General features: G+C 47.0%; 1 protein-coding gene across 1 annotated transcript in view; it reads right to left on the reverse strand.

The window, feature by feature from the left end:
* gas2l1 (growth arrest-specific 2 like 1) overlaps positions 1-16,254 on the reverse strand; it is a 67,412-nt gene extending 51,158 nt beyond the window's left edge. Inside the window, exon 1 of the mRNA XM_038783291.1 lies at positions 15,359-16,254. Coding sequence (XP_038639219.1) covers positions 15,359-15,976 — 618 coding nt within the window. The 5' untranslated portion in view covers positions 15,977-16,254. The remainder of the gene's footprint in view (positions 1-15,358) is intronic.
* Between the last annotated feature and the right edge of the window lie 6,628 nt (positions 16,255-22,882).

The raw sequence follows: 22,882 nt of genomic DNA on the forward strand, positions 1-22,882 counted from the left end.
AGCGAGAAAACTGGGAATTACAGATCAGTTAGTCGAACATCAGAAGTAGGGAAAATGCTGAGTCTATTATAGATTCCGTGGTAACAGGACGCTTAAAATATCAACTCGATTAAACAAAGCCAACATGGATTTGCGAAAGGGAAATCACGTTCGACAAACCTCCTGGAGTTTGAGGACGTAACTAGTGGAATACATGAGAGAACCAGTGTATTTGGATTTTCAGAAAGGTTTCGATAATGACCCACATAAGAGGTTAGTGTGCAAATTAAAGCACATGGGATTGGGGGTAATATACTATACTGGCATGGATTGAGAATTGGTTAGCAGACAGGAAACATCGAATAGGAATAAATGGGTCAAAGTGGCAGGCAGTGAATAATGGGTTCCCCCACAGGGATCAGTGTGTGTGCCCCAATTCACAATATCAGTGATTTGGATGAGGGAACCAAATGTAATATTTCCAATTTTGCTGACGATATGAAATTTGGTGTGAACATGAATGGTGAGGAGGATGTCAAGAAGCTTCATGGTGATTTAGACAAGTTGAATGGGCAGACAAATACATGGCAGAAGCAGTAAAACATGGATAATGCGAAGTTATCAACTTCGGACAGAGAAACAAAATGGCAGAATATTATTTAAATGGTGATAGATTGGGAAATGTTGAAGTACAAAAAGACCTGGGTGCCCTGTATACCAGTCACTGAAAGTAAGCATGCAGGCATGGCAAGCAGGCAAATGGTATGTTGCTCATCATCGCAAGAAAGGTCTCGAGTACAACAGCAAGGATGTCTTATCGGTGCTGTGCAAGGCCTTGGTGAGACCACACCTGGAGTATTTTGTGACGTTTTGGTCTCCTCACCTAAGAAAGAATATACTTGCCATTAAGAGAGTGCAGCGAAGGTTCATCAGAATGGAATACCAGGATTGTCTTAAGAGGAGAGACTGGGTCGACAAGGCCTGAATTCACTGGAGTTTAGAAGAATGAGAGGCCATCTCGTAGAACATACAGTGCAGACGGAGGCCATTCAGCCCATCGGGTCTGCAACGACCCACTTAAGCCCTCACTTCCTCCCTATCCCCGTAGCCCAATAACCCCTCCTAACCTTTATTGGACACTAAGGAACAATTTATCATGGCCAATCCACCTAACTTGCACATCTTTGGACTGTGGGAGGAAACCGGAGCACCCGGAGGAAACCCACGCGGACACGGGAAGAACGTGCAGACTCCGCACAGACAGTGACCCAGCGGGGAATCGAACCTGGGACCCTGGCGCTGTGAAGCCACAGTGCTATCCACTTGTGCAACCGTGCCTCATTGAAATGTAAACAATTCTGACAGGCCTGGACAGACCGGATGCAGGGATGCGGTTTCCCATGGCAGGGAGAGGGTAATAGGACAATGGGTCACAGTTTCAAGATATGGGGTAGGCCATTTAGGGTTGAGATGTGGAGAAGGCCAAGCCGCAGAATATATTGAAGAAGGAAATAGGTAGATGCCGGCACACTTAAAGGCATGATATGATACGGGGAGAGGGTAGTAGGAGTATGGTGTTGAGACAGAAGATCAGCCATGATCATATTGAATGGTGGAGCAGGCTTAGGGACCGAATGGCCTAATCCAGCTCCTATTTTCTATGCTTTTACATTTTCTAGGCAGCTCAATTGGACTGATGGAGATGATGGTAGTTGTTCATCCATGGAACCACACCAGAGGATGAATTAGCACTTTGCACAAAGGTGAAGGAAAAAGAAAGTCTGATTTCAACATGCTAAAAGTCAACGTTATCAACTGAATGCCACCTCCCAAAATTCTAGGATCCTTGCGAAAATAGGCAAGTTAAATAAAAACGTATTCTGCATTAGCACTTTCGGGAGTGAAGTCAAAAGTGATGGAACCATCGTCTGGAGGTTATTTCGTTAGATAGCTTTCACGGCCTTAATGGCATCATAACAGGTGCGTTTATCCAAAACCTTTAAAACTGAAATTAATCCATATGTGTCTAGATTCCAAAGACAAAAATATCTGAAGCAGCTCTGCAGGAAGCGCACTGGAGACAAGAAGCAAGAATTTCAAATTCTACAGGTGCTTTGTTTGTTCAACTTTTCCAATGCAATCAATCCGAAGTATCATTTTACCAACCCCTTATTTCCATTCTGGGTAGAAAGCAATCCTGTGCAAATTACTGGGACGTTCTGAGAACTAAGTGACTCAGATGCAACCTCAATCTGCAAAGCAAATCTTCATTGGTGCATTAGCTGTTCCAAATGCTCCCGACACAATGATCCCCTACACTGGGAAGGTCCAACATCTAACGATGCAGAAATTACCCAATATTTTTTAATTCACTCGCTTGGCCTGTTACAGGTTATGATCTAATATGGTGCTTACTACTGCATCACTTTCATTCGCTTCAGATTCAATCAGCAATGTTGCTGAATGGCCAGACAAAAATAAATAAATTATTTTTAACCTACAAACCTCTTTTTCTGGGTTAGTTCCATTCAGGTTAATAACTCAACCACTGCATTCTTTGAAATTGAACAAGTGTGAAACAGATATTGAAACTTCAATATTAAGTAACATTAGGAGACGAGTAAAGGGAACCAAAACTGCCATGATCCATCAGAAAAAACATTGCATGGAAAGACCCTTCAGCAAAACAATTTTTTTTAAAAACAAAATGCAATAACAAAGCCAACCCAATTCAAATTACAGTTATCCTGGTTCCAGCTGCACTTACTAGTTCACATCCGTGACAGAGGTTAACCTCCTATAATTATATACGCTAAAATTTCTGTACTGCTAATACTGCAAGCAGAGAGAAAATCTCTGAACTATAGACATCGGTTACAATGAATGTCAGCATTGTAATAGATACACATTCTAAAATAGCAGTTCTCCCATGGCTCAGGTGTACTGTTGAAATTTTCCTTCTTCCCATTTCTGCCCATGTTCTTTCCTCCATTCCTGAAGGTGCTCACCAATGACTAGGACATGACGTGCAGGCACTGGATGCCTTCTTGTCCTTCAATCAAGAGGCCATTCTTTGATGCTTAACAGTGAGCCTCGACTTGTTGGTACCATAGACAATAGAAGCAGGAGTAGGTCGTTTGACCCTCCGAGCCTGCTCCGCCATTCATTATGATCATGGCTGATCATCCAACTCAGTAAGAAAGAGCAATAGACCCGAGGTTTGCGAACAGTTTAAAATTCAGCAAAGTAGACCAAGGGATTGATTAAGAAGCGGAAAATACAATTTAAAAGTAAATTAGCGGGAAATATAAAAACTGACTGTGAAAATTTCTATAGGTATGTAAAGAGAAAAAGATTAATAGAAACTAATGTAATAATAAAAGCTTACAGTCAGAAATGGGGGAATTCAAGGGCAGCACGGTGGCACAGTGGTTAGCATTGCTGCCTACGGCGCTGAGGACCCGGGTTAGAATCCCGGCCCTGGGTCACTGTCCGTGTGGAGTTTGCACATTCTCCCCGTGTCAGCGTGGGTTTCACCCCCTCAGCCCAAAGATGTGCAGGATAGGTAGATTGAACACTCTAAATTGCCCCTTAATTGGAAAAAATAATTGGGTACTCTAAATTTTAAAAAAAATGGGGGAATTCATAACGGGAACAAAGTAATGGCTGAGAAACTAAATTCGTCCTTTACTTCTGTCTTCACAAAGGAAAATATGAATAACGTACCAGAAGTTCTGAGACACACAAGTTTTAGTGAGGAGCTGAAGGAAATTAGTACGAGTAAAGAAATGGTTTGGAGGAAATTACTGGGATTGAAGGCAGACAAATCTCCAGGGCCTGATAATCTTCATCCCAGAGTATTTAAGGAAGTGGCCCTAGAAATAGTAGATCCATTGGTGGTCATTTTCCAAATTCTTTGGACTCTGGAATTGTTCCTACAGATTGGAGAGCAATGAATGTAGTGCCACTATTTAAGAAGGGAGGTAGGGCAAAAACGGGAAACTATAGACCAGTGAGCCTAACATCAGTAGTCAGGAAGTTCCTGGAGTCAATTATCAAGGATTTCATAGAACAGCATTTGGAAAGCAGTGGTGTAATCAGACAAAGTCAGCATTGATTTATTAAAGGAAAATCAGGCTTGACAAATCTACTGGAATTCTTTGAAGATGTAACTAGTAGAGTTGACCAAGGAGAACCTGTGGATGTGGTTTATTTAGACTTTCAGAAGGCTTTTGACAAGGTCTCACATGGCAGATTAATATGTAACGTTAAAGTACATGGGATTAAGAGTAGTGACATGAGATGGATAGAAAGCTGGTTAGCAGACAGGAAGCAAAAAGTTGGAATAAATGGGTCTTTTTCTGATTGCGAGATAGTGACTAGTGGGGTACCACAAAGATCTGTGCTAGGACCCTAACTGTTGACATTATATATTAATGATTTGGACAAGGGAACTAAATGCATTGTCTCCAAATTTGCAGGTGATACTATGTTAGGTGGGAGGGTGAACTGTGAGGAGGACACAGAGCAGCTTCAGCAGGATTGGGACAGGCTGAATGAATGGGCACATACATTCTGGATAAATGAGAGATTATCTGCTTCGGTAGCAAAATTATGAAGGCAGATTATTATCTGAATGGGTGTAAATTGAGAGAGGTGGATACTCAGTGAGACCTTGGTGTCCTCGTGCATCAGTCGCTGAAAGTAAGCATGCAGGTACAGCAGGCAGTAAAGAGGCAAATGGTGTGTTGGCCTTCATAGCGAGAGGATTTGAGTACAGGAACAGAGATGTTTTACTGCAATTGTATAAGGCATTGGTGAGGCCACAAATGAAGTATTATGCAGTTTTGGTGTCTTTATCTGAGGAAGGATGTTCTTGCTATGGAGGGAGTGCAGCGAAGGTTTACCAGGCTGATTCCTGGGATGGCAGAACGGTCATACGAGGAGTGATTAATTGGTTAAACAACACGGTGATGCAGTGGTTTGCACTGCTGTCTCACGGCGTGGAGGTCCTGGGTTCGATCCTGGCCCCAGGTCACTGTACAAACTCCCGTGTTCTGTGTGGGTCTCACCCCCACAACCCAAAGATGTGCAGGGTAGGTGGATTGGCCACGCTAAATTGCCTCTTAATTGGAAGAGAGAGAATTGGGTACTCTAAATTTATATTAAGAAAAAGAGAGTGATCTCAGAAACTTAAAAGTTCTAACAGGATTAGACAGGGTAGATTCAGAAAGAATATTCCCAATGGTAGGGGAGTCCAGAACTAGAGGTCATAGTTTGAGGATAAGGGTTCGTCCTTTTAGGACTGAGGTGAGGTGAAATTTCTTCACCCAAAGAGGTGAATCTGTGGAATTTGCTACCACAGAACATTGATGAGGCCAAAATGGTGCTAATTTTAGAAGGAATTAGATATAGCTCATGGGGCTAATGGGATCAAGGGTTATTTGGGGGGGGGGGGGGTGGAATCAGGGTATTGAACTTGATGATCATAATGAATGGTGTGTTATAGGCCAGGGTTTAGAGAACCCCAAATTGTATCATGGAGTTCACCGGACCCACAACTTTTAATAGACTGTGGTATGGGGAGCACACGGCCCACTCTACAGGTGTGGTGCAGCAGAAAAGGACAAGTATTTTTTAAAGCAAAACAATGTTTATTCTATGAATGCAAGTTAGCCTTTTTAAAACAAACATTGAACATCTAAACAACCATTAATTCAAATACAATCCCAAAGACTACAACACTAAGTAACCCTGTAAGCTGTCCTTTTAACATCCAAAAGACTTAACAAACCTTCAAACAGGAGCACATTATGTTTACATTCAATACTGAGAATTTTTACAATTCTGGGTTCACCAAGTGATCCATAGTCTTTGGGTGGCAGAGATCAATCGTACAGCTCTTTTTTAAAATTTCAGATGCAGCTCACTGAAAAACAGACACACCTACACTTTTCTCAAACTGAAACTAAAAAGCAGAAGTAGAGCTCAGCTCCACCTACACTCTAATATCACTCCAGTAACATGAGCAGCTCCATTTCTTAAAGGTACATTTCATAAACATCCATTTCTTAAAAGGTCCTCTCACATGACAGGTGGAACAGGTACGAAGGGCTAAATGGCCTCCTCCTGATTCTGTTTTCTATGTAACGTGTTCCCACTGTTTCCCCATAATTCTTTGAATTTTTTCACCGCAAGTGCTATACCTAACTCCTTCTTGTAAACATAGAAGGTTTTGGCCTCAACTGCTTACTGTGGTAGAGAATTCCACAGGCTCACCACTCTCGAAGACATTTCTCCTCATCTCAGTCCTAAATGGTTTACCCCATACACTTTAGACTGTGACACGTGGTTCTGGACTCCCACACCATTGGAACTTCCATCCACCCTAACTAGTCCAGCTAGAATTGTATAGGTTTCGACGAGATCCCCACCTGAACTCCAGTGAATATAATCCTAACCAGACTCAAACCCTCCTCATATCAGTCCCGCCATCCCAGGAATCAGTCTGGTAAATCTTTACTGCACTCTCTCCATAGCAAGAACATCCTTCCTCAGATATGGAGACCAAAACTGCACACAATATTCCAGGAGTGGTCTTACCAAGGTCCTATATAATTGCAGCAAGACATTCCTGCTCCTCTACGTGAATCCTCTCACTATGAAGGCCAACATACCATTTGTCTTCTTTTCCACCTGTTGCACCTGCATACTTACTTTCAGTGACTGGTGTACAATGACCCCCAGATCTCATTACACATTACAATTTCTCCATCTATATTCAACTGAGGAAGCAGCTGTGCTCCGAAAGCTAGTGATTTGAAACAAACCTGTTGGACTTTAACCTGGTGTTGTAAGACTTCTTACTGTGCTCACCTCAGTCCAACGCCGGCATCTCCCCGTCAAAGTACAGCCATTCATTGAAGCCTACTCGTGACAATAAGCGATTTTCATTTTTCATTTCAATAATCTGTCTTCCTGTTTTTGCTATCAAAGTGGATAACCTCACATTTATCCACATTACACTGCATCTGCCATGCATTTACCCACTCTCTCAATTTGCCCAAATCACCCATGGAAGATCATAGTTGTTCTGCCATATCCTCAACTGATCTCTACACCCACATACTTCCAGATAGAATCGCCACATACGGATCTCCTGGATTAGGTAGGGGAAGCGATCGGTTCTGGTGCTTTCACACCACATGTTTAAGAGCTGAAGCTGGAATGTTCCTGGACTAGATTTTTCACACTGAGGTTTCAACTTTTCTGGGAGAGTTCTTAGAACGCTAATAAAACCATACAACACAGGAGGCCATTGTGTTGTGTCAGCATTTTGAAAGAGCTTTTCAATTAGTGCCACCCTACCTCCCCTCCTTCTGACCCAGAGCCCTCAAGTATTTAGTCAAATCCCTTTTGAAAAAGTTATAACTGAATCTGTTTCTACCGCCCTTTCCAGAGTACACCAAATCAAAACTCAGTGTAAGAAAATTTTCTTCATATCTCACCTTTGGCTCTCCTGTGAATTACTTTAAATCATTTCCTGACCCTTCTGGTAGTGGAAACAGGTTTTCCTTATATACGCCATGAAACATTTATTTTGCCCGTGTTATCTCTAGACTTGACTGCACCTGGCCAGTCTCATTCTACATTCGGTATACGAAGTAATCCAAAACCTTAGTGCCCATGTCCCGTCCACCCATCACTCCTGTGCTAACTCATAACATTAGCTCCAAGCCAAGCAACACTTACACTTTTAAAACGCTCATTGGGCGGCATGGTAGCACAGTGACTTCGTAACGTCAGGGACCCGTGCTCGATTCCCGTTTTGGTCACTGACTGTGCCAAGTCTGCACATTCTCCCCGTGCCTGCGTGGATTTCCTCCGGGTGCTCTAATCTCCTCCCACAAGTCCCGAAAGATGTGCTTGTTAGGAGAATTGAGCATTCTGAATTCTCCCTGTGTGCTGAACAGGTGCCGGAGTGTGGCAACTAGGAGATTTTCACAGTAACTTAACTGCAGTGTTAATGTATACCTGTTCGTGACACTAATAAAGTTTATCCTGGTTTCCAAATTCTTCCATTGCCTTCATTCCACCCCACCACTGTAAATTCCTCCAAATCTGCAGCTCTGCTTCCCGTCCCAGCAATATTTTGCTTTCTGGATTTTAAAATCACACCAACATTGGTGGTCATACTCTTTTGTTTCCTTTCTTTTATAAATTTAGAGTACCCAATTACATTTTTTTTTCCCAATTGAGGGGCAATTTAGCATGGCCCATTCACCTAACCTGCACATCTTTGGGTTGTGGGGGTGAAACCTACGTAGACACGGGGAGAATGTGCAAACTCCACATAGACAGTGACCCAGAGCCGGGATTTGAACCCAAGGTCCTCAGCGCCGTGGGCAGCAGTGCTAATCACTATTCCACCATGCTGCCCCTGGTGGTCATACTCTTAGCTGCCTGGACCCCAAGCTCTGAAATTTCATTGCTTAACCACTCCCCTCTCATCTCACTTTTTGTCATCTGCCCCAAATTCCCTTTGGCTTGGTGTGAAATTGTTTGATTACACACTTGTAAAGGCATAAATACAATTCATTTTAAGGCTAGCAAATTTCAGCTTTTCTAATGCCGCCAGGCAAGTGAAATCTGTCATCCTTGGTACCACGCTCGTAAAACTCCTCTGTGCCAACTCAGAGGGCTTGGTATCCTTCTGAAAAGTTGTGGAGCCCAGAATATTCCAGCTGCATAACTTTTTCACATCAGTATCACACAAGCTATTTTGTGGTCTGCACCGTCAAAAACAGTTTGCATTGTTAGATTAACTTCAATCCTAAGCAATATTGTGACTTTAGTAATTAATGTAACAACGGGGTATCTGCATTGCCAATCGTCTTACGAGATGCCACTTCTCAACATGGCTCATGTTCTGTTGCATCCAAACTCCAGAACGCCCACCAATAAATATGCAAACCAATAGACAAAGCAGCTGCAAATCTTTATTATTCAAATTCCTAATCGCATTTCAATAGGTTCCTCAGTAGAGCAAAGCAAATTGTCCACCTTGATCATATTAAGTCAGTTAAATTTAAGACAAGTTTTTTTTGATCATTTCTATTTTCTTCCAGCTTGAAAAGGTGTTTGAACAAAGAACAGCACAAGAACAGGCCCTTTGGCCCTCCAAGCCTGCAACGACCATGCTGCCCGTCTGAACTAAAAACTGCTACACTTCCAGGGTCTATATTTCTCCATTCCCATCCTATTCACGTATTTGTCAAGATGCCCGTTAAATGTCACTATCGTCCCTGCTTCCACCACTTCCTCCAGCAGCGAGTTCCAGGCACCCACTACCCTCTGTAAAAAAACTTGCCACGCTCCCATGGCGAGTGTACGGACCAACAATACCAACTCCCAATACTTCCAGCTGCACAGGGGCACCAGACAAGGATGCCCACTGTCCCCGCTGCTGTTCGCTCTAGCAATCGAACCGCTAGCAATCGCGCTCAGGGCAGCAAAAAATTGGAGGGGGATCCGAAGGGGAGGTAGAGAGCACAGAGTCTCACTCTATGCGGATGATCTGCTCCTCTATATCTCGGACCCACAAAGCAGCATGGACGGAATCATAGCGCTCCTGAAAGAGTTTGGAGCCTTCTCGGGCTACAAACTCAACATGAGCAAAAGTGAGATCTTCCCAGTACACCCGCAAGGGGGGGGGGGGGGGGGGGGGGGGGGGGGGGGGGGGGGGGGGGGGGGGGCAGCACTAAAGGGCCTGCCGTTCAAACAAGCCCGAAATAAATTCCGCTACCTGGGGATCCAAATAGCCCATGACTGGAAAGGGATCCACAAATGGAACCTCACCAGCCTGACGGAGGAAGTTAAAAAGGACCTGCAAAGATGGAACACACTCCCGCTCTCCCTCGCGGGGAGAGTCCAGACGATCAAAATGAACGTACTGCCCAGGTTCCTTTTCCTGTTTAGATCCATTCCGATCTACATCCCCAAGGCCTTTTTCAAAGCGCTGGACAAACATATCATGGCGTTCGTATGGGGGGGTAAAAATGCTAGGATCCCAAAGAAGGTCATACAAAAAACAAAATCCAGGGGGGGGCTAGCCCTCCCGAATCTACAATTCTACCACTGGGCGGCAACAGCCGAGCGAGTAAGGGGATGGATCCAGGAGCCAGAAGCCGAGTGGGTGCGTGCGGAGGAGGCCTCCTGCATGGGAACCTCCCTCCGGGCCCCTCGCCACGGCAGCACTCCCATCCCCACCCAAAAAACACTCCACCAGCCCAGTGGTGACGGCCACCCTCCAATCCTGGAACCAACTGCGGCAGCAATTTGGCCTGTACAAAATGTCGGACAAGGCTCCCATCTGCAACAACCATAGGTTCACACCAGCACTGACTGACGCCACCTTCAAAAGGTGGAGGCAGGACGGGGGGACACTGACAGTCAAGGACCTATACACGGACGACAGGATCGCAACACTGGACGAAATGACAGAGAAATTTCAGCTAGCTGGGGGGAACGAGCTACGGTACCTGCAGCTCAAAAACTTCCTACGAAAGGAGACAAGGACATACCCACAACCGCCACGACGGACACTACTGGAAGACCTACTGGACGCAAGTATCCTACAGAAAGGGAACTGTAGTGACATGTATGACCGACTGGTAGATAGGGACGACACCGTACTGGACGCAACAAGAAGGAAATGGGAGGACGACCTGGGGATGGAGATAGGGTGGGGACTCTGGAGCGAAGCACTGCATAGGGTCAACTCCACCTCCACATGTGCAAGGCTCAGCCTGACGCAACTAAAAGTGGTACATAGAGCCCACTTAACGAGAAACCGTATGAGTAGGTTCTTCCCGGAGGTGGAGGACAAATGTGAGCGGTGCCAGAGAGGCCCGGCCAACCACGCCCACATGTTCTGGTCTTGCCCCAGACTTGTGGAGTACTGGACAGCCTTCTTCGAGGCTATGTCCAAAGTGGTGGGGGTGAGGGTGGAGCCATGCCCAATAGTGGCGGTCTTCGGGGTTTCAGACCAGCCAGATCTATTCCTGGGGAGGAGGGCGGACGCCCTTGCCTTTGCCTCCCTGATTGCCCGCCGTAGAATCCTGTTTGGCTGGCGGTCAGCAGCACCACCCAGAGCTGCAGACTGGCTGTCCGACCCTCTCGGAATCTCTCCAAATGGAGAAAATCAAATTCGCCATCCGAGGGTCGGACGACGGCTTCCACAGAACGTGGGAGCCATTCATGCAACTGTTCCGGGACCTGTTTGTGGCCAACGTACAGGAGGAAGAATAGTCGGGTGGCCAAGAACCAGGGGAAAATGGACGGGAATCGGGGGAAGGTAGCCGGGGGGAGGGAGGGGGGGGGGGAGGGCTACGGGCTCGGTATGGGGGTTTGATGGCAAGCCAAGGCCCAAAACCAAACTATAAATAAATGCCTATAAACATGTGCCTCGGCCATATTGGGGAATGTAAAATATGTATGCTGGCTAAAGGGGGCGGCCACAATTATTGTTATGAAGATGCTTACCTGTAAATATTCATGTTAAATTTTTGTGTTTTCCTTTTTCTTTTTTTCTCTCTCTCTAATAACTTGTAATTTGTCATATATAAAATATGAAAACTCAATAAAAAAACATTTAAAAAAAAAAACTTGCCTCGTACATCTCCTCTATACCTTGCCCCTCGCACTTTAAACCTATGCCCCCTCGTAATTGACCCCTCTACCCTGGGAAAAAGCCCCTGACTATCCACTCTGTCTATGCCCCTCATAATTTTATAGACCTCTATCAGGTCGCCCCTCAACCTCCGTTGTTCCAGTGAGAACAAACTGAGTTTATTCAACCTATCCTCATAGCTAATGTCCTCCATACCAGGCAACATCCTGGTAAATCACTTCTGCACCCTCTCTAAAGCCTCCACATCCTTCTCATCGTGTGGCGACCAGAACTGAACACTATACTCCAAGTGTGGCCTAACTAAGGTTCTATACAGCTGCAACATGACTTGCCAATTTTTATACTCAATGCCCCAGCCAATGAAGGCAAGCATGCCGTATGCCTTCTTGACAATCTTCTCCACCTGTGTTGCCCCTTTCAGTGACCTGTGGACCTGTACACCAAGATCCCTGACTGTCAATACTCTTGAGGGTTCTACAATTCACTGTATATTCCCTACCTGCATTAGACCTTCCAAAATGCATTCCCTCACATTGCCCGGTTTAAACTCCATAATTGATTTGATATCACCCATGTACTTTCCCCACATTCACACTTTATTTCTCAGCTACCTGTCTGTCACAGCAAAACACATTACTCCATTTAAGGGTAACTGAAATCTGCACACAGAATGTGTTCACTCAATAGAATGCACATTCTTTCTTTGTACAGGCACAACAATGCACCTACCCAAGCCAAAGCTGTCAATGTTTTTTGACCACGTGCAAATCCACCTCCAAAAAGGCGCATGCACAAGTGTTGGAGTTTAATCAGCTGAAACCAGGTAATGGGGCCCCGGTAAATTTGCCATTGCTCAACCAGGTTCACATTAACAGTTAGGGCCCAGGTTGACAAGGTTATCTGGAGCTGAGCAAATGGAATCCCAAACTCCAGCGATGAGTCTCCCTTTCCAGTTTTCATTAATGAACTAAACTGCTGGTCAATTGTTATCGCTACCCTGGAATAATATGGTTCTGCTTGATCAGGTGTCAGGTTATTAACTCTGACACAGACTTTGCTCAATCATAAAACCTCAACCTGAAAGAAAACAAGCTTACCGCTCCCCTCTGCACCCCACAAACATCACTAATTGATCAGACATCTGACAAGTGTTGAGTGGGGCCCTTGCCAAGTGCCTAACAGGTTCGAGGTGTTTCCCACAGGTCTATGTTCACCAGGGAGTATTTTAGAATGTCATAATAACTTGTTTTCTGTGAAACAGAGGGAAAATAGTACACGGTAAAGTTCTTTGGAGCTCGTCTCAAAGCTGGAAAACATAATGGAGTTCAAGTGATGGACTGGAAAAAGGTTGACATTTGGGTGATTTAGGAATGGCACCATTCCAAAAGTGGCTCAAAGGGCAGCACGGTGGCGCAGTGGGTTAGCACTGCTGCCTCATGACACCAAGGTCCCAGGCTCGATCCCGGCTCTGGGTCACTGACCATGTGGAGTTTGCACATTCTCCCCGTGTTTGCGTGGGTTTTGCCCCCACAACCCAAAGATGTGCAGGGTAGGTGGATTGGCCATGTTAAATTGCCCCTTGATTGGAAAAAATGAATTGGGTACTCTAAATTTTTTTTTTTTTTTTTTAAGTGGCTAAAGTTCAATAATTACTTCACTGGCTGTAGAGCCAGTCGTCTTTGTCATGAACGGTGCTAAATAAAGGCAAGTTCTTTCCTTCAGAGGTCGGAGATTAGCCACTACCTTGAAACACAATCATATGCTGTTATTTTTCAACGTCGTACAGCTTGGTATAGGTTCATGGGAAATATTTGGAATGAAATAGTTTACAAAAAAGAGGTAGGAATAAGCAACAACTTAATCCTATAGTTTGGGCTTCAATAAATTGCCACTTTTGCACTGATGTAGAGTTGGGAGGTATGATCATTAAGTTTGTAGATGACATGAAAATTGGTACTGTGGTAAACAGGGAGGAACACAGAACATACAGTGCAGAAGGAGGCCATTCGGCCCATCGAGTCTGCACCGACCCACTTAAGCCCTCGCTTCCATCCTATCCCCCACCCAATGACTCCTCCTAATCGCTTTGGACACTAAGGGCAATTTATCATGGCCAACCCACCCAACCTGCACATCTTTGGACTGTGGGAGGAAAGCGGAGCACCCGGAGGAAACCCACGCAGACATGGGGAGAATGCGCAGACTCCTCACAGACTGTGACCCAGCAGGGAATCAAACCTGGGATCCTGCTGCTGTGAAGCCACAGTGCTAACCACTATGCTACCGTGCTGCCCAAAGGAGGAAGAAAACCTTGGATTACAGGACGATATAGAAAGACTGGTCAGATGGGCAGAACAGTGGTAAATGGAATTTACCGCTGAAAAGTGAGAGGTGATGCATTTTAGGAGGACGAAAAAGGCAAGAGAATACACAATAAATGTTAGAGCAACGAAGGCTCAGGGGGACCTGATTGAATTGTGCAACATTATGTGGGATGGAGATGGGGTAGCTGGAAGAAACCTTTGCCCTTAGTAGAGGGGTCAATAACCAGGTGGCATAGATTTAGGGTAAGGGGCAGGAGATTTAGAGGGGATTTAAGGAAAACCTTTTTCACCCAGAGAGTGGTGGGAATCTGGAACTCGCTGCCTGAAAGGTTGGAACCCTCAATGTTTAAGAAGCATTTAGCGGAGCATCGGAAACACCTCAGCATACAGGGCTGCGGACTGTGCTGGAAGATAGGATTAGATCAGGTAGACGTTGGAGGACAGGATGTGCCTCCTCCTGTACTGCAAATCCCATGACTCTCCTGATTGATATGAAATAAGCTGCAGCATCATTCCAAATCCAAGTCCGGATCAGGCTCTGGAATTCACAGTGGGAGATGGCCACCTGGGAGGGGCTTTCTCAGAGCTGGAGCTTGGAATCCTGGTGTGAATCCAGGATTAGAAATTGCTCAGAGACCCTCCTGCTGTTATACTGCTCAATTGCATCAAACAAATAGCTTCAGGAAGGACAAAGTCATACACGTGTAGATTTTCCACAACATACCAGTAGCACAGATCTTGGCCTCAGTGCCATAACTGTAGTCTAACACAAGTTTGATAAAATCAAACACACATGTTGCCTTACTCAAAAATTAAATTATATACAATTGCCGGATTTAAATGGGCAAATTAGAATGCATGTGCGACTGACCCAAGCTAAAAATGATACATTGAAGATAGCCACATTCTAAATGGGGACCTAAAACAGCCCAATTTCAGGATTGTAGAATGTGTGTTTCACACACAGTCCCCCAGTTACACAGAATAGGGAGCAATACCGGGATCTCATGCACAGTACAACATCACTATTGGTGTTGGATATATTGAATTTTATACTGCAAGGAGAAAAGATTTCACAGTGAAATATCAATACTATGATTAAAATGTAAATGTGGGTGAACGAGGGGCAGCACGGTGGCGCATTGCTGCCTACGGCGCTGAGGACCCAGGTTCGAATCCCGGCCCTGGGTCACTGTCCGTGTGGAGTTTGCACATTTGCCCAGTGTCTGCGGGGGTGTCACCCCCCACAACCCAAATATGTGCAGGGTAGAGGGATTGGCCATGATAAATTGCCCCATAATTGGAATTTTTGTAAATTATAAGGTGCCAGCCCCCTGCCCAGCTGCCCTCACCAAGGACCTACCATGGCATCCAGGTTTTTGAAGTCACACAGCCTCCTCTGGGCTCGGGGGCGGAAAGCCTCCTCCTGGCCGGGCGGCTCCTCCAGCGCCTCCCCGCGGATCTCCTCGTCGATCTCCTCCTCCATCTGGATGAGCGTGGGGGCCAACATGCCGAGCCTGGAGCCGCGCCTGGCCACCTCCAGCAGGCACAGCACGAAGTTCTTCTCGTTCTTGCGGAGGACCAGGTCGTCGGTCTCGAACATGAGGGCGTCGCGCACGGCCAGGTCGCGGCGGCACCAGCCGATGAAGTTGGACACGTTGTCCCGGGCGACGAAGGAGCCGGCCGGCACGTTGCGGGAGGCGAAGACCACCTCGGTGCCGGGGATCCTCATCCTGTCGGCCGCCTCGGGCCACCGGGACACGAAGTCCAGCGCGGCGTGGTTGACATTGTTTGCGTGTTGGCACAGGGCGCATCCAGTCTCCAGGCTCTCCATAAAGTTATCGACGTGGATGTCCAAATCATACAGGGCGTTCAGCCACTCGGCCAGGTCTTCCTTCATGGCGTACAGATACTCCTCACTCGACTTGAAGGGCCGGATGCTCTTACTGACAGCTAGCTGGATGTTACTTTGATTCGCCATCTCTCCTCTTTACTGTCCACTCCCTCCCTCACTCACTCACTCTCAGGTAGCGCCCTGGCTAATTACAGCAGAGCCTAATTCCATCCTGACCCCTCCACCTCCTCCCCTCTACCCTGGACTCACTCACCTGACACTACCCCACCTGCATTTCCTTCCACCACCACCACCCTGCCAGAAGCTAACTCGTCCCGTCAAACCTGCCTGCACAAACAGCCAGCAGATATTTCTCTCCTCCTCCCCTCTCTCCCATTGGCGAGATGCAATCTCTCATGCCCTCCCACTGGAAGTTACAGGCTTCCGGTGACGTTTTTAATTCCATGGAACCCTCCCTCTTTCCCAGATGAACTGGACTCCTGTTTGTATCCCCATCACTTCTGTCCTGGGTTAGGTGCAACGTGGAGACGCCTCTCTCGCCCGACCCCCCCCTCCAAATTCACACCGGCCTCTCCACTAACTGGAATACTGTGCAAAAGTGACCTTTACCAGCCCTAATATCACTCGGCTCAATCAAAGTCCCCATTGGAATTTTTTTTGGGTGGGGTGGAGGGGGAGGGGGCAATCAAAGTGCTCATTGGAAATAATTTTTTTTTAATGGGGTTTAGTTAGTTACACGTACATATTTTGGCTCTGCAGTCTGCAATGATGTAATTCGCTGATCCTGTGCAAATCATTTGCAAAAGTCCCATTACCTCACTGACTGGTCAGGAAGAGTAACAAGACTGCAAATGCCGACCAACACTTAATAGCAGCACTGCGGCACAGCACTTTAATTTCCTGTGTGCCCATTATAAAGTGTGGGTTTTAACAGCAGACACTTTACCAGAGACACAAACTCGGGAGGCTGGGGCTGGGGCTGGGGCTGAGGCTGAGGGGATTTGCGGATATGCAGCATGTCAAGTCAGCCTCCCATTTCCTAGGTATTTCCAGTAATTTTCTGTTCTTATATTTGTTAACCGTAAATTAACTCTTTGGAACCCGTAAATCAAATTACCTCGTGCAAGCAGCGAGGCTGTGAGTCACTGAGTCTGCCTCGCTGACCCTTAAATGGGAGTTGTCTCTGGTGTCCTGGCCAACATTCACCCCTCACCAACACCGCACAGAGAGATTACCCGATCGTTATCGCACCGCTGGGCGCAAAGTGGTCGCTCCGTTTCTTTGGGTGCAACAGCGTCGCCCCTATAAAGCGCTCTGGGGCCGCCCTGTGGTCCCGAAAGGCGCTATATAAATGCAGGTCTTTCCTTCCATTCCTGCTGTATGTCTACGGAAGTGGTTTATGGGGGATGGACAAAGCCCATACTCGGAAAGAAGGCCGAGAAACAGGTGCCGAGGTTTGGAGAATGGACAAATCCATCAGGAGGAACATCAAACAAGAGAAGGGCCGGTCCATCCACGCTGAATGGCGGAACATAGAGAGAAATAGAGAAAGAACAGGATATGTTCAAGTAAATGTTTACCACAAGAACAGGATATTTTCAAGTAAATGTTTAATTACCACTAGATATTCCACACCAGTTTGAAGTTTTGTTGGACTTCCAGTTCTGTCAAAAGTCTAGTCACAAATTAATTCCGTTTCTTTTACCGAGGACCGTTCACAATTTCAATAATGTAATTATATTGCTTTCATGCAAATCCATTAGGGGCTGGAGTGAGGCTCCTCCAACCTGCCTCTCCTGCCTTGTCACACCGTTCAGATTTTTATTTGGGACTAATTTAATAAGTGTCTGTCTTTTTAGAGGAGATGAGTGTTTGGGAAACAGAATTCGGCGACTTTTTAACTCGCAGGACAGTTGAGAATTGGCAATTCTCACGTCGTCTTGTCCGGAGTGCCTGACTGGACAATTGATCAAAGGCTGGAGCAGAGGGGACAACCTGCAGAGTTAGCAGGTCGGTTAAAATAGGAGGGTGTGAGACACACAGGAAGACCCATTACATAGGCAGATTCCGCAGGTCGCCTGTTGAACCTGCTGCTGAAAGGAAGCCCTTGGACCATAAGAAGTAGGCCATGTGGCCCCTCTATCTATCTCAGCCCTAAATATATACAAGGAGTCTGCCCCCACAGCTCTCTGTGGGAAGGAATTCCAAAGACTCACAACCCTCTGAGAGAAGAAATTCCTCCTCAACTCAGTCTCAAATTGGCACCCCTCTATTCTGAGACTATGCCCTTTGATCCTAGACTCTCCCATGAGGGAAAATATCCCCTCAGCATTACCCTGTCGAGCCCCTTAATAATCCGATAAATTTCAATGAGATCACTTCTCATTCTTCTAAAATCCAATGAGTAGAGTCCCAACCTGTTTAACCTTTGCTCAGAAGACAATCCCTCCATACCGGGGTCATTCTACTGAACCTGCTCTGAAACGCCTCCAATGAAATAATATCTTTCCTTAAATAATGGGAACAAAACTGTTCACTCTACTCCAGATGCAGTCTCACCAGTACCTTGTACAGTTGCAACAAGACTTCCGGACTCTTATGCTCCACCCCCCTTGAAATAAGGACCAGCATTCCATGATCCTTCCTGATTACCTGCTGTACCTGTGTGCTAGCTTTGTGCACGAGTACCCCAAAGTCCCTTTGTGATTGCAGCTTTCTGCATTTTCTCTTTCATGGGAGCACGACATCGAGGGGAGAAAGAGGGCAACGAAGGGCTCATTCAGTGGTAGTCTTCACATCATTTCAATGTCATTGTAGGTTGCAACAACTGTTCCAAAACATTAATTCCCAGGGATGCCTTGAAAGCAGTTGTGTTCATGGACAGCCAACCTGCCCCCCCCCCCCCCCCCCCCCCCCCCCATAGTTCTGTAACAACACAGTTCCGAAAAAGAGTCATATTGGACTTGCAGTGGTAACCCCTGTTTCTCTCTCCACCAAGAACTGCTTTGAGTATTTTTTTTCACCCCTGTATTTTATCTCCCATCTCCAGCATCCGCGGTGTTTTATTCTGAACAGTTCGACAGAAGCTTGTCACCGGTTGGGGAGCGGGACCGTGCATGCTGGGGCTACCTGCTCACACATCCAGAAGCGGCAACTTCAATGCCAAGTGTAAGCCAATCGAGGGGAGGGCAGGGAATAACAGGGCAATCGAGCTGGAGAGTCAGCAATGGTCGACAAACAATTGTGCCCCCTAGTGCACTGTTAGCATGTTGCAGTTCAGTGAATCACAAACCAAGGTTCAACCTGTCTGCCTCCTCCTCCGCTTCTCTTCTATATCTCGGCAGTTAAGAGTCAGTTAAAAAACAAACTGCTTTTGTTCAGTGCTTCGATTTCTGCTGCCACGTCTATATGTTTTTTTAAAAGTTACACCTAGTAACATAATCCAGTAACACGACTATGCGAATATTTGTAAATTAAATGCGTTAATGTTGTAAAGAGGCATTTGTGCTTTCGGGGTCCAATCTACGATGTTCGCTCTTCCCTACAGCAGAGGGCAGTTAACTGCAAACTACTGGGACACCACCCTTTATCCATGGCTCCTGGAATCATAGAATTTACAGTGCTATTCGGCCCATCTAGTCTGCACCAGCCCAAGCCCATGCCTCCACACTATCCCCATAACCCAGTAATCCCACCTAACCTTTTTGGACACTAAGGGCAATTTATCGTGGCCAATCCACCTAACCTGCACATCTTTGGACTGTGGGAGGAAACCGGAGCACCCGGAGGAAACCCACGCAGACTCCGCGCAGTGACTCAAGCCAGGAATCGAACCTGGGACCCTGGAGCTGTGAAGCAACTGTGCTAACCACTGTGCTATCGTGCTGCCTTTATCGCAAGGGGAATTGAATTTGGATCAGATGTTAACAATACATCAAGACCTCAGTCATTTGGAGCACTGTGTTTAGCTTCGGGCACCCAATCTCAGGGAAATATATTGGTCTTGCACACATTCAGGAGCATATGAGGGCTTAAAGGGTTACATTCTCAGGATATGTTGCCTCCAACTTGGCTTGAGTTTATGCCAGGATGTCAAAGCGGATAGCCAGCAATGTGGATTAACCCAGCGTGTGGCGCCCATTTATGTCGTCATGATGTGTGATGTGAATATGCCAACGACTGCTCCTCACTGTCCAGGGCGGCACAGTGGCACAGTGGCTAGCACTGCTACCTCACAGCTCCTACGGTCCGGGTTCAATTCCAGCCTTGGGTGACTGTGTGGAGTTTGCACGCTCTCTCCATGTCTGTGTGGGTTTCCTCCGGGTCCACTAGTTTCCTCCCATAATCCAAAGATATGTAGGTTAATTTAAGCGGCTGTGGGCATGGGTTGGGAGAATGGTGGATGCTTTTTCAGAGGGTCGGTGCAGACCTGATGGGCTGAATGGCTTCCTGCACTGTAGGGATTCTATGATTTTTTTTAAAATTTAGAATACCCAATTATTATGTTTTTCCAATTAAGAGGCCTCCCCGGACAGGCGCCGGAATGTGGCGACTAGGGGCTTTTCACAGTAACTTTGTTGAAGTCTACTCGTGACAATAAGCGATTTTCATTTTCATTTCATTTAGAGTGGCCAATCCACCTAACCTGCACATCTTTGGGTTGTGGGGGTGAAACCCACGCAGATATGGGGAGAATGTGCAAACTCCACACGGACCGTGACCCAGGGTCAGGATTCGAACCCAGTTCCTCAGCGCCGCAGTCCCAGTGCTATCCACTGCGCCACATGCCGCCCTTATATGATTCTATGATCAATGTGGCTTTCAAACTTGGTACAATGGCGGCATTCCTTCCAGCCCCCAGAGCCAGCTTTGTCATGTCACAGAATGATATCAGGGTTAAATTATGAAGATTTGCTGAGTGACCTTGGCTTGCATTTCCTTGAGTTATGCGTTGGCATGCACAGAGCTACAGAATGCTTTACAGATTCAAAGAGCCATTACGGTACAGAAGTCGGCCAATTTGCTCATCAGGTCTATGCCAGCTCATTGAGTGTATATAAGTTGAAGGACACAAAGACAATGTGTAGTAAGAGATGTGTGGCTGGGGCGACTGAGAATGGGAAGTGGTAGTGGGTAGGGAGGCAGAGGTTTAGGGAAGGGATCAATAGAAGGGTATTGTGGCAGTGGGGGGGGGGACTAGTGGGAGATCGGACCGAAGAAAGTTGGGAGATTAGGACTGGATGATGGGGTGTAAAGGTGAGAGGCTGATGGGACTGGGACTCGGGGAACAGGCAAGGAGTCTGGCTTTGGGGGCTGGGAGCATTGGGAAGGCAGAAGGGCAAATGTAGTCAGGGGATGATTTAATGGAGGTTTGTGACTGCAAAATGAGGATTTAGGGAAAGAGAGGCAGTCTAGGGAAATGCAGGTCAAAGATATGGGGTGCAATTCTCCAGAATCTGGAAATGCGATTGGGCGGAGAATCGGTTTTGACATCAAAATCGTGCTGGTTTCCCTCCAAACCGCAATTCTCCGGTGCCTCGTCAGCTGCGTCAATGCGTTCCACTCCACGAGTACAGTAAACATGCTTGCCATATCATTAGCGGGTCTGATCCGGTATTCTCCAGTGCCTCTGCAATTCTCTGCCTGACCCGGAAGTAATTCCCAGTGATGAGGTCACTTGTGCTTTTAAAAATCGTGAAACAGGCAACGTTGGTTGCTGAGGGAGAGAGGGATGGAAAGTGTCTAACATCGCCATAGTTTGCTGACAGTCATGCCGCTGGCTGGGGAGGCTTCTGCCAGGGTCGGGGGGGGGGGGGGAGTAGCGGGGTGTGGCCAGGAGGTGGGCTGTGGGGTCGGGTGGATGGGCATGGAACACCATTATCGTGGCCAGCATGGCAGCCATGCACCTACGCATGCCACTGACTGCCCACTGTGAACGTAGGGCCACTGGCCATATGGGTGTCTTCCAGGCCACGCCCCTAGGTGTCCCCTGGCCTCAGCCAACCCATCAGCGGGGTGAGCGTGCACCGCCTCAACAAATGCCATCTTGTTGGCTGGGACGGTGTGTGTGGGGAGTGTAGTGTGTATATGTGGCTGCAGCTTGTTAGCTCCCGAGTGTCAATCACGGACCCAGCAAATTAGGCCCTGTTTCTCATTGGAATCGATTGTGTGCCACATGGCGTTGGTGCTAACCTCTTAACTGTCACTGAATCGGTGCAGGTTCGGTGCCAATTTTGCTGTGGTGGAACTCTACGAATCCTTCCCAGCATCAACACTTAGGGCGGGATTCTCCGATTGCCAACGCCAAAATTGCATTCGGCGATTGGCCGGTGAATCCCTTTTGATGGTGAAATCAAGCATCCGAAACAGCTCCCTCCAAAATGGAGTAATTGCCGCAACAGCCAGCGCCATGTTGTACGGCGCGACCGCTGCAGGTCGCTGCCGTGTGCATGCATGGCCATGGGACCCGGCAATTCTCCATCTGTATCTGCAGGCAAAGCCAGGGGTTTTACGTGGTACGGCTGCTAGCTCCTACTGGGTGGAGCATCGGGTGTGTGTGTGTGTGTGGGGTGGGGGGGGGGGGGGGGGGGGGGGGTGGGCATCGCTGACTTTCTGGTCGTACTACTAGACACATAGCCTCAAAATCAGAGAATCCAGCCCTTAATCTCAGGAACGGAGAATCCCGCCGATGGGCTCCAGGGGAGTTGGGCAGACTGTGAAATGGCAGGGTCCAGAATTAGGCACTAGGGCGAAGGCAGAGACGGAGATTAGGGACTAATTTAAAGGGGTTTGGGATTTGAGTGGTGGGGACGCAGGGGAGAAATTTGTAGATGGGGTGGAAAAAGGCAAGGTGTGATTCAATGTCAGAACCAGGAGCAGCAGCTTCATCTACAAAGTCGTGTGGAAGTAGCTCTGAGAGAGGAGAAGCCAATAAAGATGTGAGGCTGTTACTGAGGGCAGAATCATGTCCACTAGTGGGAAAATGAGTAATAAGAGGACAATGATCTAGGACAGGCATTGTCAAAGTTGGGG

The sequence above is a fragment of the Scyliorhinus canicula genome, chromosome 1 (assembly GCF_902713615.1).
Source record: "Scyliorhinus canicula chromosome 1, sScyCan1.1, whole genome shotgun sequence".
Taxonomy (NCBI): domain Eukaryota; kingdom Metazoa; phylum Chordata; class Chondrichthyes; order Carcharhiniformes; family Scyliorhinidae; genus Scyliorhinus; species Scyliorhinus canicula.